Source organism: Theobroma cacao, chromosome 6 (genome assembly GCF_000208745.1).
Source record: "Theobroma cacao cultivar B97-61/B2 chromosome 6, Criollo_cocoa_genome_V2, whole genome shotgun sequence".
Lineage (NCBI taxonomy): Eukaryota > Viridiplantae > Streptophyta > Magnoliopsida > Malvales > Malvaceae > Theobroma > Theobroma cacao.
The window spans coordinates 8,309,908-8,329,808 of NC_030855.1; the positions used below are offsets into that span (position 1 = coordinate 8,309,908).

The following is a 19,901-nucleotide window of genomic DNA, read 5'->3' on the forward strand; positions in this document are numbered from 1 at the left end:
TCCAAATCGTAGGTTCACAGTCCTCTTTACTTTTGTTTATTCGATGGCCCTCTTGTTATTGTAAATTAAATTAAATAGTTTGGCTTACTGTATTTCAGTATGTATAAATTTATTTAGCTTTTACGCTATAAAAATTATTCACGTATAACTCTATAAATATTGTTTTATAAGAAAATAGAATATTTTCCTTAATATTTCTTTTATTTTCTTATTATATTCAAATAACCGTAATTTCGTTTTAAATGAAGATTTTAGACTTTTAAACTCATTTTGAATATGAATTATGTGTTTTGTACTTGTATATTACGTTTTAGCCTGTTTCGAAATTTTTGAGAAAAAAATGACCAAAATACCCATGTGTGGCGAAAATTTTATTTTGATTGTTTTTGATCTAAAATAGTATATATTCTCTAAAAACTCGATATTTAACAATGATTGCTCACAGGAAATGAAAGAAACTGATATGTAAGCCTTGCGGGGTTTCGGTTGGCATTCTGGATAATGAGTGTCAATTGGGATGTCGCGGCGATTGTCATGGGCCTGAGGGAGGTTCCGGGTCGTGACAGTTTTTATATGTTATGATTAACAGTTGAGTAACTATTATTATTCAAAATATTACTTGTCATTGATGTTAGTTTGACATGGAATGTGAAAATATGACATGATCATGTCATCGTGTTACGTCATTATTTACTATGATATGTTCCCATACCACGTTAGCATCACTTGATATAAAAAATGAAAAGTTACCTTTCAACTAACAACAAAAATATTTATTTAACTTAACATAAAAATATAACGGTTTGATTGAATGCTATAAAAGAACAAAAACTTATTTGAATTTTCTATATAGTTTAAGACCCTTTTTAGGTATTATGCATTTTGACATGTGCCTACTAATTAATACAAGAAAAAAATTTTCTTAAACAAATATTTTTGATGATATTGTTTTTGAATAAATAAATGCAAGATATCAACTTTATGTTGGAAGACCAAATGAATTGCATACTCATTGTTGCATTACTTATACTCAATTAAATGTAATTTTAATATAATTAAGAGATAGTATTACTTTGCACACCAAAATGCATACTTAATATAAAATATGGTCATTACATAATTGAATCCATTAAAATAAAATTTGCAAAGTAAATCGACTTCAAATAAGAAACAATATTAAAAAAGAATAAGTACTACTGTTTGATTATTGGCACATAAATGCATGCTTAATTGCCGATATTGAATTGGTTGTTAATCTTTTCGTTTTTCTTTGGATCAATTGTTTTAGAAAAATCTCATATTAATTATCTCCTCTAAAACATTATCAATTTAATATATGTATATAGTCAATTTATACTATTTAAAGTTTGAATTTTAAAATATTCTAATATTACTGATCTAATCAAATTGCAAGAATAAATAGGACTAGATAAATAGATTGATATTTGAGCTTTTTATTTATATATTTATTTATTTTTGAGTACTTGGTTATTTCGGATTTTAGAATGTGGTTTTTTTATCTATTTGGTTCAAATTTCGATGAATAAATTTTTCATTTGAGCCAATAGAAAATCGAATATGAAACAAAATATTTTTAAATTACTGTATATATTATTAGATAAATTTTATATAAACTCTTTGTGATATAACATTTTGTTGCATAATACTTTTAGCTTTTTTTTTTAAATGAAAAATGGTGTTCAATTTTTAATTACATTTTTAGTAAAAAGATAATAAAACTCTTATTATTAAACACCTAAAAGTAATATAAACTCGACAAGCAAACCCAAAAAAATCATGGAACCCACCTGAGATTAACATAAAACAAGAAGGAAGGAAAGTAAAATTTAAGAAATAAGAAAAGTGAAAACATCTAGACAGAAAATAAAACCCATTTTACAAGAGAAACAAGAGGACTTACTATTAAGGATCCTCAAACACATCAAAAATTAATTAGACCAACAAAACAGTAACGTCTTTAGGTTTTTTTTTTTTTTCAAATGCAAGAACTAAGGTTTATAAATATAAGGATTGTATTTTTTTTTTATTTAATAAGGTTACACTAATTGGAATTGTTGTGAAATACAAAGTTTTGTTTGAAAAAAAATAAAACCTTTAAAATGTTATGTGAGAAAATATCATATTACAACAGGGTTTATGTAAAATTTACCTATAGATATTATTTTTAATAATCCTTATTAATTGTTGGAAATAACTTATTATTGTGAGATTTATATATTATTGCTATGTTGAAATCTATATTTATATATATTATCTTGAGATGTTATTTTTAATTAATATGAATTTAAATTTAATTTTTAAAAAGTAATTTAAATAATTCGATATTCGATTGGTTTGATCATCCTTAGATATTCGATTTGTTTTAATTTTATTTGTTTTAAAATTTGTAATACCGAACCAACTATTTACACAACCTTATATTTAATCATTTAGTTAGTAGCAAAATTCATTAGTGAGGAGAATTTGTTCTAAAAGAATTCCCTCTATTTAGTTATGCTTGAATTTTATTTTATTTTTTAATTTGCAGTCAATCTTGTCTGCTCTTATTGACCAATATTGAAGTAGACAACATCAGAATTTGTCCATGACCAAATGATGTTTGACCTTGTAGGTGACAAATACCCAGTGACCCTCGAGAAATAGCTGGATGAAGGATAAGGATGCGAGCGTTCCCTCTTACTTACACGTGCAAAGCCGTAATGTTATTGGTCTGTCATTGCGCACCAGTTCAAAGCTTCACATTTAAGCTACATGCAGTTGCCTTGCGACAACGTTGCTCCCTAGTTTTTGCTCGTTTCATCGTCATCTTTCAATGATTTCCACTACCCATTTTGATAGTAAACGAAACGAAACAGTTAAATTCCTCTTTGTCTTTGTCAAAAATTGACGTTTCAAAAGGCGTCAGGGGAAACTCTTCATTCTTGTTTAATTCGAATGTTCTCTTCAACTCATCCAAGGTATGCTGCATCTATGCCACAATTCTTAAGATGTTTGCTTGCATGTTAGAGTTGCTTTGCTCTGGGAATTTTTAATGGAGTATTAAGAACTGGGCTTGGACTTTGGGTTGTTTTTAACAACTGGGTGTTGTTTATCATTGATAACTTGGCGGATTAATGGATACAACTCATTGTATAGAAACTTGGTTTTTCCCCTGCTGATTATGAGTGTTGTTGGTCTCAAACCATTTGGGTTATTTAGGGTTTTCCTTTCTTATTATTTTTTTATTGATTTTCTGGGCAAACTGCAAAGTATATGTTGTGCATGTTTATAGCTATTTCGATTCATAATCTGGGTCCAGCATTCTGTGTCAGGCAGCAGAGCTTTGGGGAACTTTTATTTACATTGTTTTTCCATAATTTTTGCTGATCTTTTTGTTCCTTGTAGGATTGAGTTGTTTGAGACCAAAATGGAGCTAATGAGGTTTCCTCAAAATAGTTTATGGGGCACTGTGGAGGACTCATTCAGGCCCTATTTTTGTTTTCTATCTGAGCAAAATCAGAGTATCAAAATGGCTGGTTCCACACTAAGTTACTGGTGAGTTCACAGGCCCTTTTGTACATTTTCACTTGAATGTTTGGTAGGCAAATGTTCTGACTGTCAGAAATTATGGTGAAGGAGATCTCTGATATTTGCTTTGACTGTGGATTAACTAGATATCATGTAATCTTTTGGAGTTACTTAGATCATTTGTTTTATCATAATTAGCATCCTGCTGAAATTTTGGAAATACAACTGGTCTGCTGTTTCAAGTACTGATGGATGCGTTTCAAGCTGTTGCTTCTGCAACACAGATAATATCCAGTATGATGGGGGCTGTTGGTGCATTAGAACAAGCCTCTAGAAATCTTGATGAAGCTCCAAAGAAAATCCGAAGCCTAGAAGAATTTGTGTGTGATCTTGAGAATTTGACACAACGAATTAGGCAAAAACATTCCTCCAAGCTTCATAATGCCCAGTTAGATTATCAAATTCAAAGTTTGCATTCCCTGATTGAAAGGCTGCGCCCAAATATCAGGAAGGCGAGAACAATTGTATCAAAAAGTAAAATTAAGAACATTGCTAATGTATTTTGGAACTCCATGGCTGGAGATCCACTTGGAAAACTGACATATTCAATTAAAGATGATTTAAATTGGTGGCTTGAAACTCAAATGTTGGCCCAAAATGTTGAGAAGGTAATAGAATCAACAGCACAAGACATCCCAGTTCGATTGAAAATAAAGGCTGATCAAGGCCACCCGATTTCTAGTAAATGCAACTTTGTGAGGGATTTACTTGAACGGGGCGATTCTCATCGAGTCATTCTAATTGTGGGTTTATCTGGTATTGGAAAGTCCTGTTTAGCTCGTCAAGTAGCTTCTGATCCACCAAAAAAATTTGTGGGTGGAGCAGTTGAACTTGGATTTGGGCAATGGTGTAGTCGAGCCGCTTGCAATGGCAGTAAGGTTGAATATCAGAAGCGTTTGGCAAGGAAAATTAGCAAATTCTTGGTGCAGATTGGATTTTGGAAAAAGATTAAGGAGGAGAATAGTGGAGATCTTGATTATGTTTGTTGCTTGCTTCAAGAAGCCTTATATGGAAAAAGCATTTTAATCCTTCTAGATGATGTATGGGAGCAGGACATAGTTCAGTGGTTTGCTAAACTGTATGATAATGATTGTAAGTACTTAGTAACAACAAGAAATGAAGCTGTCTATGAAATTACAGAAGCTGAAAAGGTAGAGCTAAGCAAGGATGAAATAAGAGAGATAAGCAAGGAAATCCTTCTCTACCATAGCCTCCTTAGCAAAGAAGAGCTTCCGGTACGTACCCTTTCTTTTTGTAGAATGGCTTAGTTCACGTATAGGCTCTGATAAATTGTTTGGTGAAATTTTCCTCAATCCCAGCATTTATTTTGTTAATTCATGGTAACACACACATGATGAACTGTTTTAGCGTGGATATATCTATAAGAAAATCTGGTTTAGGTCCTATAGGATGTCCATCCACCCATATGTATGCCATTTATGTAGTAAATGAGTAACATGTCACTCCAAAAGCATCATCCATGGTCTTGGTCTTTATCAGTAATTGTGTATGCCCTGTGTGGAGTTGGGATTCATTAATGAATAGAAGTTGTGGAGGTTTGTTCAATGAGATGGCATAGCCTCTCATTTGCTATTTGAAACCCAAAATAGCAGCAGAACTGGCTACAAGTTTTACCCTGGTTTATCCCCTGCAAGTCATATTCCTTTTGTGTGTGGACACCCCTGGATGTTAAATGACACTATCGCTGTTCTACATTCTTCTAAACTTAAAGTTGTCATCTAGGTCTTGTTTACTCATTTTGAGAAAAGAAGTCTTTTTTCTTTAGGTTCCTTCCTAGATTAATTACGGAACTTATTTGATGGAGGATGAAAATATGCTAGTTGAGGGATTAAGGTATCCAAGACTTTATTTTATATTTTATAGGTTTGATTGTAATCTTTACATATATTTAGGCTATTTTGGATTATTTAGGTTATTTATACTAATTAGTATTTTACTCTTTTTTCTTGGTATTAGAGTTTAAGGGTTATGTTTGGTATTTTTAATTTTATTCAGGATTAGGTTTATTTATTAATACTTATGTTATTAAAGTTTCAGGTAGGCTTGAATTTATGAATTATTGATATATTCTGTATATTTGAATAGTGAGGATTTCTCCACCCACCCCCACCCCTATTGATTCTTTCTAGTTTTCTCTTCCTAGTTCTTCCCTTTCTCTCCCTATTTCCTCTGTTTCTCCCTAATTGCTTCTGCCTATCTCTGGATCTTACCCTAAAATTCTTTTATCTATCGCTTTTCCTTGTTATAGATCACTCATTCTTGACTGATTCTTTGCTTTCACACATCAAAGATTTGGATATAGAAACTAAACCAAAATAGTTCTGTAAATCCTCATATCTTGTTCTTATTTTTTCTCAGAATTAGTTCTCACTTGTATGCTCTTTACTACCTTTGTCAGGAGCTTCATTTAAGAACTGTATTAACTATACATGATCACCATAGAATAAGGGTATGTTACCCTTGAGATTTAATTGCACCATTCTCCATAGTATCTGCACTATCCTTATTTTGAAGAGATTAAATGCTCGATTTACATCACTTTTCATTGCATATTATGAGTACCAAATATATTCTTGCTCTAAGCAATAGGTGGCTGCGCAAACCTACTTAACCTTTGCCCACCTTCTGATACAATCTGGCTGCTTTGAAATAGTTTGCTTAGGGAGCTTTGATTGCCTAATATTGTCTGAACCGATAGGCATGGTTATGCGTTGCTCAATGTGAATTCTTTTTTGTGAGGGGGGTGTGAGTATCTCTATGCCTCATGAAACCTTCTACAAAGCTGTCTGAAACAACTTTAAAGTTGACAAATACCTTAGATACTATATATGCAAATTTTCAGACATTCTCAAAGATCTGACTTAGACAGAAATTAAGGTTTTTTGGTAACTTATGTAAATTTTCATGATCATTTTTAGGTAACCAGAGTTCAATGTGAACTTAAGTTGAGAACTCTATAAATTGCTAACCTCTCAAAAGCATAATGAACTTAAGTTAAGATTCATCCAAAATGCTAAAATGTAGCGTATTACATAATAATTAACGATCAGTATTTACTCTTGGTTTTTAATTGCATTTTATTTTAATTTTTATATTCAATGAAAACTTCATTTACTGTTCTGAGTTTATCCTATCCTAATAGATCATAGCAGAGAGCTTACTTGAACGATGTGGCCACCACCCTCTAACTGTTGCTGTTATGGGAAAGGCTCTCAGGAAAGAAGTAAGAGTTGAGAAATGGGAGAAGGCTATAACCAATCTATCAACATTTGCTACATGTGCACCAGGTCCTGTCTCATATGTGAATGAGAAAGATGCTGAGGACACGTTAACCATTTTCGGTTCGTTTGAGTTCAGTCTAGAAGCAATGCCTGTAGACTCAAAGAGGCTCTTCATTGCTCTTGCTGCTCTTTCATGGGCAGGACCTGTACCAGAAGCTTGTGTAGAGGCTGTATGGTCATTTCTTGGGCAGGAGAGCTTGTTTTCTCTCATTGTCTGCAAGCTTGTTGAAGGGTCTTTATTGATGAAAGAAGACATGGATCCCTTGTACCAAGTACATGACATGGTTTCGTTGTACCTTGATAGCAAGACTACTGATTCAATTGAGATGCTACTACATGGATCTACACCTGAAAAAGCTGCATTTATTTGCCCTTGGCTCTTTATTTTTGGGAAAGAGAATGTCAAAAAGATTGTTGAACAGAGGATGAAGCTTTTCTTCGAAATTTTAGAAGAAAAACAAGCGGTTATCACCTTAGAATCCATTATTGAGGCTCTAATGGCAAGCAACACCATTTCTGAACTTGAAGCAAGCAGGGCGAGCTTTAGTTGGATTTTGGGACCCAGGATTGCAGATATCATCTCAACTAATTCACAGAGTTTGATTGCAGTGTCTGCAGAAGCCATCATAAATATATTTAGTAAGACTGATTACTGCAACTATTTTCCATCCCTTGAAACTGCCAGTACAGTTGACAAGTTGGCAAGTATATTAGAAAGTTGTGAGGATCCTGAAATCCAAACAAACATTTTAACCATCCTTGCCAAGCTTGCAGAATTTGGAAGCCCAGAGATTGTTGATAAGGTGCTTCAGAGTATCCCCTTTAACCAGCTCGCATACTTGCTCTCTCCTGATGCCAAGGAATGGCATGAGAGCATGTTTACAATATTGATGTCATTGACCATAGCTGGAAAGTCAAAAGCAGTTGAGAGAATGTTTGCTTTTGAGATTGAGAAGAATCTTATCAAACTTATTGAGAGTGGATCTGAAATAGTGCAACACCATGCCGTTGTCACTTTGAAGGCATTTTATGAGTTGGCAGGCCCTTCTTCAAATAGTTCTCTTCGACCTGCAAATCTGGACCTCTTGCCATGGCAAGTGAGACTACGTCTGGAAAGGTTTGTTATGTCAGACCGGAACATTCCCCTTTCACCAAAGCCACAAACTTTTGAAAACCTCATTCACAAGGTGCTAGACTATGACAACAAACAGGTATTGGAGGCAATGCAAGATCTCATACCAATAATTGAAAAAGCTGGAGACCCAAGTTTCAGAGAAATGATTCTACAAAGTCCCCTTATTAGAAGGTTATCAGAACTTCTGCAATCTGGACACACAGAACATAATCCTGTGAGATCTGAATCTGCCTTTTTACTCATGAAGCTAGCTTACTCTGGTGGAGAACCCTGCATTAAGAAGTTCCTAGAGTATGATGTTATTTCTGAGCTGGTAAAGATGATGCAGTGCCACATTGCAGAGTTGCAGGATTCGGCCTATACGGCTCTGCATCAAATGCTTTTTGGCAATGGTGGGGTTCTTGTATTGAAGAAGATCTTCCTAATGGGTCTAATACGGCCTATAGCTCACGCACTTGAGAGCAAATCTTTGAAGACTCGGGAAGTGAATGTGCACTTTATTTTGGATATTGTTGAGGTGGGAAATAAAAACTGCTTAGAGCAGATGCTGTCTTTGCAAGTTGTGGAGAAACTCACTAAGTTAGAGAAAAGTGGTGGGGGCTCTGGCGAAAATTTGGTTGGATTTCTGAAGGGAATGGATAAGTGTAAGCATCTGTCAGTGGCAGAGCGAAAGGTGATGAAGCAACAGGTGGTTAGAAGGGTGAGGACCTCCTTGAAAGGCCACAAATTTGAAGCTCGGACTTTAGCAGCTTTAGATGCTTTCCTCTCTGGAGGGTCAAGGGCTGCAAGTAGTAGTGGCAGTGGTAGAAATAGAAAGTTATCTAAGACCTGAAAAGAGAATTGTACTGGCTCTGTCTGGCTTTTAAGGCATGGCCTTATTGCTGCAGCATTCAGATTCATTGTTCAAAGAAAAAATATAGTGCTTTTCTCAATTTTTCATACGTAATATATGGGAACGTTCTTTTCTTTTTGACAAGAGATTTGAAACCTTCAAATGCAGTTTCTTGTCTGCTAAATATTGCAGAATTAATGAGAACTTCCATTGAGATCCCCATGCATACTGGCAATGTTGATCTTTCTTACTACTCACTTGTACAATCAGCTCAGCAAATGACAACTTTTACACAAAACTATCACACATGCTATTGAGCATAACCCTAGATCAGCTAATATGGAGGAAAGCATTGATATAGCCAACTCCACCTCATTTAAAGTTTTACCTTTATGGAGTTGAAACAGGCACTATCATCCATGATATTGATGCCACCAAATGCCAAACAAATTAGATCATTTCATCAATATCTAAAAAAACAAAAATGGAATAATTTAGCTTATTTCTTTATCTTAATTTTCTCTTTTTTCTTGTTCAAGTTACATCTGTCTTTGCCCAGCCCTGAATGCACTTAAGAGTGAATGAGCAAACAGGTCTGGTATTAGGCTACTGTAACTGCTACTAAATACATATCAGTATGAAACATCTTTATCCTAAAGAAGAGGGAGAAGGCATCATAGAAAGACCCTTTTCAGGTTTAGCTTGTCAGCTCCTCCATTAAGCCCTATTGATACAAGGAAAATAATGAAAAGTTCAGTAAGGATTCAGCATCTCATGAGACAATTAGAGCTAACTAACCGGAAAGAGCAACCCACCCGTGCAATGTATTGCTCAGCATCAGTTCGTTTGAGAAAGTGCATTGAGTGGCGAGCAAAATTGGCAGATTTATCGCTGAGAATTATTCCGCTACCCAAATCTTCGAGGACTCTTACTTTGATGTAGGGATCTTTCGGAGGCACCATATCCTGACAAACCAAGAACTTTAGCCATTGCAATCTAGTTGACAGATGCTATGTAATGCTTTATGAGATAGAAACAAAATCTGCATATTAGAAGACCGCCAGTTTTTGGTTTATTATTTGCTTGAATACAGTTTTTTTTTTTATTAGCCTGTTTTCATTATTGGCATAGTATCTTTTAAACACTTTTCATTCAGTTTTCTGTAACACCAACAACTGAATCATAATTTTCTTAAAGGCCTCCATTTTAAATTTTCAATCGTAGAAGGTTTAGATTGAGATAATCCTAGAGTTGTAAGTTCACTAATAAAATGTTTAATTCATATGAGAAGAGGGAGAGAGACATTACCACATTCACATCAAGGCTCAGTTGTGACATGTATAATTTCAAAGATTTAGAATGATCTTTGAAATATTGCTCCTCTGAGTCACTGAACTTCTCTTGAATTTCATGTGGAAGTTCATGAAGCAACCCTACCTTCCATGCCAAATCTCGTATAATTTCTGCTCGGTTGTACCTGTACAAAAACTAGCAGGTGATGATAATAAGCCACATCGAGTAACAAGCAAACTAGCAAGAAGCAGTTTCACTAGGAAATGACAACACAAAGTATGAGATACTTACACATATGCCATTAGGCAACGCTTGTTGCGAATTAAAGAAAGGTGGTGGATGAGTGCTCCATAGTGGTCTGCAGTTCTAGCTGTTTGAACTTCCAGTCCCTCCTCTTGCATTTTCCTGTTGTAACATAAATCATGTTGATGATGGGGCAGACTTGATAAACATGCAACTAAACTTTGATCCTAAAATGAAAAAAATTATATAAAGAGGCATTCCCAAGAGTACATCATAGATTGGGTAGCGAAAATCTTTGGAGAGAATATTTCATTAGTCATTTTTCAACCTCAAGCTCCATTGCAAGTTCATACACACAGCCTACTGCAATAGCACCCATATATTTGAGAATTGAGGTAAAATTCAAGGTCACAATATTGCAGCTTTAAAGGTCTAACTTTACCAACAATTGTCAAAATTTGACATGCAGCTGATTTCAAGAATTTTCCACAACATACAGAATGAATCTCTAGGAGCTCGTAGAACAAAACTTGGAACATAAAGGGAAAGTTTGATGCGGATCCATTGACTAAAGAAATGACAGAGGTAGCACCACCTAATCTTAGCAGGTCGATGTAGTTCCAAGATGAGGGGAATAAGGAAAGGCAAATCATTATATATATTCTTATTAAAGTAAATTTTTTTAATTAATAATTTTCTTATTAAAATAATATTCATTAATTTTTTATTAACCTTAAACTCTTTTATTAAATGTGTTGTACTTCATAAAATTTAAATTTAGCTATACTGAAAAAATAAAATTTATATTCCATTGAATCATCAAAAAAGTTTGAGCAGTGAAAAATGTTTCTTTATCCTACACCATTTTTCCTCCTTTATTACAGAAATTCATCAGTTTAAATTAAATATTATATTTATGATAAGTTGATCTGCCATAAATTGATAGATCTCATCCTTAGATTATTCAATGAAATTTTGTCACATCAAGAAAGACAAATAATAATCGATAAAATTATAAAGTCAAATAGTATTAGTCATAAAAAACTGAGATTTATATAGCTAGTGAGTTTCAATTATTTTGTCTGACTAAAACAATATACATGATAGCTACAAATATAGAAAGGTTTTTCTTAATTAATAGATGATCCTTTTACCTATACAGATGATTAGCTTAGGAAGCTTGAATGTAAACTGATTTTAAGTATTTGTGTTTGAACAATGTATTAAATTAACTATTTGATAAATGATATGATTTATTTTATCTCTTATCATAATAATTTAAATTTATTTTAGGTCTTATAAAATACAAAAATAACCAATAAATTTTTAATAGCTTAATAATTAAGTATGATGTAAATTTTTCAAAATAATTTAACAAAATAAGGAAACATAATATTTAGAAAGTCATTTAATGAAATGAATGAGAATTTTATAGAATTAATAGAATATGCATTTCAGTATTATGCATATTATAAAATAATCAAGGTAATAATAGATTAAAAAAAATAATGAGGTTATAGGCAATCAACTTTTTACTAAAACAGATCAATTATAATCTAATGATAATCAACAAAAAAGTTATCATATGTTGTGATTTGTCTTCCTAATCAATCAAAATTACTTCATATATATACTTATAAAAGTTAAATTATAATTTAATGAATATTAATAATTTTTTCCTAAAATTAGTTATATAATTATGAAGTAATACCTCCACAAGTTACTCAATGATCAACTTATATTTATTTATGAGTGGTTTAAAATTTATATGTATGACACAATTTTTTTTTTTTTTGCTTTTCCTATTGCTTACGAGAGGGATGATAGTAAATTAAAAAAAATAATGAGCTTTAACATGATAATTTAAGATTTTAATAAGTTGGTCCAACAAATAAAATAATTTTTTTAATAATCTCAACTTATTAGTCAACCAAATGTTAATTAAAGAACACATACCTCACTTATAACTAATTGAATTTAATTATATTTATAAGTAATTTGGATTGATTTGTGCTAAGAAAATTATGACCTATTACTTTTTTTTTAGTTATAAGTGATTTATCACTAATTATAAAATTATATGCCCTTTTGTCATTAATTATAATTAGTTAATTTTTACTCTATTATTATTTACATAGTGAATAAATCACTATATAACTTTCATATAATTAATAGATAGTGTGTCTTAACAAATGTTTAAAATTTGACTTATATCATTTTCTATATATATAACTAACAAGGAGTGATTGATCGCTGAAAAAGTATATGTCCAAATTCATGTGTTTTCTGTTTTTTAATTTTATGATCTCTAAATTTATTTATTAAATCTTTATTAGTTATACTATATTGTTTTCTATTTTAGATATAAAATTTATATAATTTTAATATTTTTCCTAAAATACATTTTTTACTTACATATATTTCATGTCATTATTTTTAAAATGTTAACTAATTGAAATTGATCAAATCATGATTTACACACTGATTATGTTTGATATTATAATTATAACATTTAAAAATTAAATCAACATAAAACGTATGTGAAACAAAACTAGTGAAAAAAACAGCTAAAGAAGAAAATAGCAACAAGGAATTACCGTATTAATGACTGAAGTGCATTGTGATGTTCATTGCATTGTTCAATTACTCGTTCAAACAGCTCATTCTACAAGATCACATAACATACAACAATTTAAACCCGTACAAATTCACTTAAGCACAGTTTTGACAGCATATATTATGAAATTTAATAAATAAAACTTCTAACTGAAGGGCTTAAGAATAGCAAGTATAACAAGGCAGGGCTCAAAGAATAATAACCTGGAGGTTGAGGGTTAGGCAGATCACAAAAAAACAAAAGAAAGAAAGAAAATGGTTAAGATGCATTCGATAAAATGAGTACTCATCTAAAGATCTCCATGAACAATGATGAAAACAAGTAGTCTCTCAACATTTGGCATAGCAAAAAGGAAGCATATCAAAATTTGAGGCCTTTATGCTGGTAGCCAGTCAGTGGCATGCAAAAGCATGATGATAATGTCATTAGGCAAAATGTATCCACATATACATCTCTGTGTGAGTTTCTGCTTGGAAAGAATCTACAATTATACAGAAATACAAAGGACATCTATTCTAAATTACTAATAGCCTTGCACATCCAACACATGCAAAATCCTCATCAATCTAACAGAGGTAATATTACAGTAAGAATAAACCATCAATCTTGAGATATATATAGACAAATAAGCTGTTTACTTTCATGCAAAAATTGTGCATACAAACCCAAATTCAAAGACAAGCACCATACCCACCAAGCAAATTTTCAATATATTGTAACAACTAGGATCATTCGATTCTGAAACATTTAAATATATATGCAACAGAAATAATTACAATACAAAGCGAGCAAACAAGCAGCCTTACACTGACAATCTTGAGATGCCCTTTTTCATCACTAGCAAACTCTTTCACCAGCTCCTATGACTCTCTCCCGTGCATCTTCTAAAGACTAAAACTTTCAGTACCCCCCTTCAACTCTAATTTTGCCTTCAAACTCCAACATTTTTTGAAACATTTCATTTATGCAAATGATTTTAAATATTTTTCCAGTTAATTAACACATATGATTGTGATAATAGCTATTAGAATATAAAAAGAAAAAAAGATGCAAATATTATCTCAAACTCGTAAGATTCTAAGTTAAAAAGGGGATGGATTTGATTTCAACTTTCCAGTTAGTATATAAATTGACATATCTTTGGAACAGTAAGAATCAGTTTAACTCCAAGTTCCATTAACCTATTGCACATCCAAGGCTTGAGAAGATAATTGTCTTGTTCAAATCACATATACTTACGTTTCTTGATTCTAGATAATTCTAGATTAAGTGATATTTAAACAGAGCATTAGAAATTAAAATTCTTGCTGCTTTTATCCATTTGTCCTAAATGCTTGACTACATTTCTCTCTCAATATCTTATAAACATATACTGATAATTTTCACCTAAGAACACTATAGATTATGAGCATATCTGCCATAAAAATTAAAAAATAAATAAACCTAAAAAACCTTGTTTCCCCTTAAGATATGCTATGTGAACAAACTATAGTGTGGTTTAACTTTTCACTTTGATATGGTAATGTCTCATTCAGATTTCATGAGTTTATTGAACTTCTACATAAATTGCTTTTTTTATTAATGATAAGATTGGAGGTTGGAGTTTTTATGCCAAAACTTGTTGGGTTCTACCAACTCCTTTGTTAAAAAAAAATGAATTCCCAATTTCTTCATGTTTGACAGAAAGAAAAAGAAAAGAAGAGGGATTTCAATAACTTCATGGATTAACCTAACCATAACCCCCTTCCTAACCAGTGGGCCTTTAAGGACATCTCTAAGATGCTAATAATTTGATTAAATTAAAAGGAAATTAATACAATGAAGAAGTAGGGTCTTGTACCTTGACCACCTTAACTTAATGCATGCAAAAGCATCAGCAAAATAAGCTGGGAGCAACCTGGTTAAGGGATCCACCCCTTGTTTGATAATCCCTAGAATTCATGAAATTTTCTACCAAAGAAACACAGAACAAAACAGGGGAGAGATTATCTTGCAAACCCAACCCCCAACACCCCAGAAATTGAAATTTATTTTAGTACAATAAATGTTCCCATTGGAAAAGATTCTTCCAAGGAATCAAAAGGAAAAAGAATAACAAAAAAAAAAAAAAACCTTTTGTTCTTAATTAGGAAAACAAAAAAGAAAAGTAGATCAAATCAAACCCCTACATGCATGTATTTAAGTAATAAATAAGTGCTCAAAGTTTCCAGTTAGCCAGCAGGATTGTGCTGAAACTAGTATCATATGGGTTTAATATTTTTCAGTTAAAAAAATCTTAAGGAATTTAAAGCTCCAGAAGAAGTAAATTAGGAATTTAAGACAAAACAAACCATAGGCAAAAAAGAAAAGACATTTCAACAAGGACAATACCTTATAGGTCAATAACATAGATGCCATTAAATTTGGGAAACTTTTGTCTGCATATCTTCTAATATATGTACAGTAACATTGCCAAGTTAAATAGGATGGAGAGGCTGTAAAGATAAATTGTATTTCAGTCATAACAATGAAATCTTTAATTCATCATCCCAACCCCTTTTCTTTTTTAATTTTCATACCAGCTATAATGATCTTTCTTAGTAAGAACTTGAACTTATGACCGAGTTATCACTATAGAAGATCTCCATAGCAATTGAGAGAACAAGTTACAGAGGATAACAATGGAGACATTGGACCTTTTCATAATCTGATTTATAATCAAATAGAATGCACTCTTTTCATGCCAAACATATTATCTAAAAAGCTGAGAGGTAACTTAGAAGCTATGAAAGATAATATGAGCTGTATAAGACTTGGCAACTCACTGCCACCCACTTGCCTCAGTCAAAGGCAGTCCATGAACAATGTCAAAACATGAAGCTAGTCTTTATTAAAACCTTTTAGTTGTTCTACTCTTATCTGCATTTCTTCAAAATTCGAAACCTTTAGTTAGCACATGTATTACCTAAATATTTGAGGTCCATTTGATTGATGTTTTTTAACTTTTTGTTCTTGTCTTTGGTTTTCTGTTATGTTTTATTATTTACTTTTTCCTTTCTATTCATTTGTTGCCCAAAAAAAAAGTAAAAAGCAAAAGCATCAACCAGATGGAGCCTTAGTTAATGCCTTCCAAAGCATTAAAAGACATGAAGGTCAACCATGAAGAATACTCTTAGCTGTCTAAAATACCTTCTTTTGCTTTTAAATGATTAATGTAATAGCTTATTACTTAGAATACAAACTCTCCTAGTACACTATCATTTTTCTCAAAAAGGAAAAGAACATAAACGAAACAACATATTTTTCCTAAATGTGTTCACTAAGCTTAATTTTCAGGCCAAAACAACTTGGAAAATTCAGCCAAAATTTGCAGAATGAGATTACCTCAATCTGCAGTTTCTTTTCATAAAACCCTGCTTTGGAAGTCACATCTGTGGCAAGTACCCCAATTCACAAAGTGCTCCCAGCTTCCAGCAGCTTCAACTTGGCTTCCTTAAGCTCCTTGGCAACACACTCACCCATATGAAGGGAAGGAACAGAACACCCCTTAAACACTTCATCATGCCAGGAGTGTAAAATATGACAGGCACAACAATGCAGTGAGCTCCTGATTTCTCAAGGAAAACCATTGTAATCCATAGATTTTCAACAATCTGGGCATGATGGAATTGTGAATGTTCATTTCTACAGCACAGAGAAGAAAAATTCTTCTCCAGGGATGAAAGCTCCCTATTCAACAGTGGATCAGAGCAAAGAAAAAAAGGCATGAAATTCTTTCATTGTCTTTACTCCAACACACTAGTTTTCTGATGAAATTGAGAGTAGAATCAACAGATACCCCTGCAATTATTTTGACAGCATTTGGATGACTAAGCAAGGCCAGCAGAGCTGCTTAAAGAAGCTGTACCTGAGCTTGAACTTTTCCTAGATTCAGGAAATTTCCCACTTTCATCAGTGTGTAAGATCACTGAGCATGGGGACATAGCTAGAACTGGATTCAACCTTCTCTTACAAAGATTTCTCTGCCTAGTTATACAGCCTGATCTGTGAGAAGGGCAACAATCCAGTGACATTAGCAAGCTTCTATCCAACACCTCTACATAAAAGTATCAAATGGAACCCAACATATGGGTATAAGATTCTAAATTCCACAGGCAAATATGAGCTTCTGGCAACTGAAATCCACCTCCAAAAGCTAATTAATTTTAGCCAAAAATTCATTGTTCACCTGAGAAGGCCATACATCGAAACCATCTCAACAATAAAATCCCAACTTTCAGAAACTGCTAATTGAAAAACTACTCAGAAGACCACTTATAGCATCTTCTCCCTTGATTTCTACCTTCTACAACCAAAACCCACTTACAGAACTAGCCAAAAGTTCACATTTGATCCTTCTTCAACCTTCGAAAACCAAAACTTTATCATAAACCTTACAAACAAAAGCCAAGCTTTTCTAAATTTAGCTTGCAAAAGATAAAACTGCTCAAACAAAACAAACCAATTCCAAAACGACAAAACTAACCAAGTAGGATTGTCCTGGTATATTCCAGACACAAAAGCAAAAACCAATTCAAAACCCAGGAGGGCTTCCCTCTCTGTGCTTCCGGAGTTTAAAAAAGAGAAGCCAAACAAAAAGAACCAAAAATCAACAAAGGCAAAGAGAAGGCACAAAAGCTCCAAGCTCTGAGGACTTTCTTGATATGCAGCAGTAATTTAGAGATGGGACCAGCAGTAATTTAGAACATCTATTCTGAATTACTAATAGCCTTGCAGATCCAACACTTGCAAAATCCTCATTAATGCTTTAGAAGTAAACTGTCAATCTTCAAAAATATTTAGACAAACAACCTATTGACGTTTATGCAAAAACTGTGCATACACACCCAAATTCAAAGAGAAGAAGCATACCCACCAAGCGAATTTTCAGTACATTGTAGAAACGAGGTTCATTCATTTCTGAACATTTAAATAAATAAATAAATGCAGCAGAAATAACTTCAATACAAAACGAGAAGCGAGCAGCCTTACGTTGAAAATCTTGAGATGCCCTTTTTCACCACTGGCAAACTCTTTTACCAGCTCGTACGCCTTTCTCCCGTGCATCTTCTAAAGATTAACACTTTCACTACCCCCTAAACTCTAATTTTACCTACAAAATCCAACATTTTTTGAGACATTTCATCGAACACGTTGCATAATTTAAAAAATATACATAAATGCAAGTGATTACGCTTTAAGAAGTGTGTAAATAGAGAAAGAAGAAAGGAGATGTTAAAAAGTCGTGAAATAGTAAAAGTGGATTTTTAGAGAAAACAAGCATAAGTACCTGTTTTGGGTGTTTGGCAGAAAAGAAAGCGCGAGAAAGTGAAGGAAAGTGAAGAGAAAACAAGATTCTTTGGATCTAATAGCATGGCGGAGGTTTTGGCGGGTACTTTTTTAATTTTTAAATTTAGCGCCACTAGATGACCAAATTGTTCGTTTTTGGGGCTTTTTGGGCTTTATTATGTTTTGGGCCAATTATTGATTAATGAATCACTAGCCTCATCATGTACACTGAATAACTTTAAAACAAAAAGACCATAATTAAAGAAAAAAATTAAAATTCCGGTTGGTATTTTTTACTTTTTGAAAGAAAAGTAGAAAGTAAAAATATCAAAAAAATCAATAAAAAGTTTAAAGATAAATAACAAAAAGTAAAATAATAGCATAAGAATCTAAAAAGTCTATGAACTATTTAAAAAATTTAGATAAGTTTTTATTTTTTTATTATATTTAGTTAAGTCTCTATATTTTTATTTTAAGTCAAATAAACCCTTAAAATTAAAAGTTGATTAATTTTCATTAATTAAAATGTTACTTATCATTTTTATACCATTTGAAGTTGACGTGAAATTTGAAAAATATGACATGACTATGTGTCACAGTCATAGAGTGAAACCATGTGAATCTTACATCGAAGAGATATACTTTTAGCGAGTAGAACCATAAATTTCACATCAGCTATATACTAAAATAATTCTAGGCATTTAAGAGTTTACATCACTTTCAACCTATAAAATTCTTTTTGTGGAATAAAATCATGGAGTTAACGAGCTAAAGCGGACAATATCTGACAATGGTTAATATGGACCATGACGCTATGTCATCATACAACATCATTATTTATTATGACATGTCAATATATCATGTCAACATCGTACGGTATAACAGTTAATCAACATTACTTATAAGAGTATATTTAATTCAAAATAAACGTGTAATAATTTAAAAAGAATAAAAACTTATTTGGATTTTTCTGAATACTTAAGGAACTTTTTTTTAGGTATTATGACTAAACATATCAACCAAATAAATCAAAATTATTTGAAGTTGCACTTTTTGCTTAAAGAGAAGTTAATATTATATATAAATATACATATATATTATGTACACAAATTTAAATATGAACATTTTATTATTTTGTAATTTAATTTGTAGCAAAGTTGGTCTCAAACAAAATGATGTGCATTTATTTACTACATGGGGGATAACGGGTGATACATGTTGTCCTTAATGGTGTATATATTCAAAGCTGAAGTAAATGGCTGTACACGGCTTTTGTTTGGATATGGGCAGTGGAACATGTTAGAATTATTTGTAAACCCGGGTCTCCCTAAGTCTAAGTTGTAGGGGTGTTAAGGTTTGTTGGTTAATTTTTACTTATATGTAATGGTAAGTCCAAGGCCAATTTGATTGTTGGCAACAGCAATAAAAATTGCCTACTGTTTTTTTTTTTAAAATATAATATATAAAAAAGCTTTTAAATTATTTTAAAAAATTTAAATAAATTTTTATATTTTATTGTGTTAAATTAAGTTCTTATATTTTTATTTTGATTCAAATAAACACTTATAATTAATTATTTACTTA

At 32.2% G+C, this 19,901-nt stretch overlaps 2 protein-coding genes across 2 annotated transcripts; one reads left to right on the plus strand and one right to left on the minus strand.

The window, feature by feature from the left end:
* On the plus strand, positions 2,774–9,083 carry LOC18595740. Its single transcript, XM_018123635.1, has 4 exons — positions 2,774–2,978; positions 3,406–3,555; positions 3,727–4,823; positions 6,752–9,083. The coding sequence occupies exons 3-4, from the start codon at positions 3,777–3,779 to the stop codon at positions 8,855–8,857; spliced, it is 3,153 nt and encodes a 1,050-aa protein (XP_017979124.1). The 5' UTR covers positions 2,774–2,978; positions 3,406–3,555; positions 3,727–3,776; the 3' UTR covers positions 8,858–9,083.
* On the minus strand, positions 9,215–18,446 carry LOC18595739 (DNA replication complex GINS protein PSF1). Its single transcript, XM_018123636.1, has 7 exons — positions 18,319–18,446; positions 18,021–18,141; positions 12,991–13,058; positions 10,442–10,555; positions 10,166–10,334; positions 9,673–9,822; positions 9,215–9,581 (listed from the first exon to the last, which is right to left on the minus strand). The coding sequence occupies exons 2-7, from the start codon at positions 18,093–18,095 to the stop codon at positions 9,555–9,557; spliced, it is 603 nt and encodes a 200-aa protein (XP_017979125.1). The 5' UTR covers positions 18,096–18,141; positions 18,319–18,446; the 3' UTR covers positions 9,215–9,554.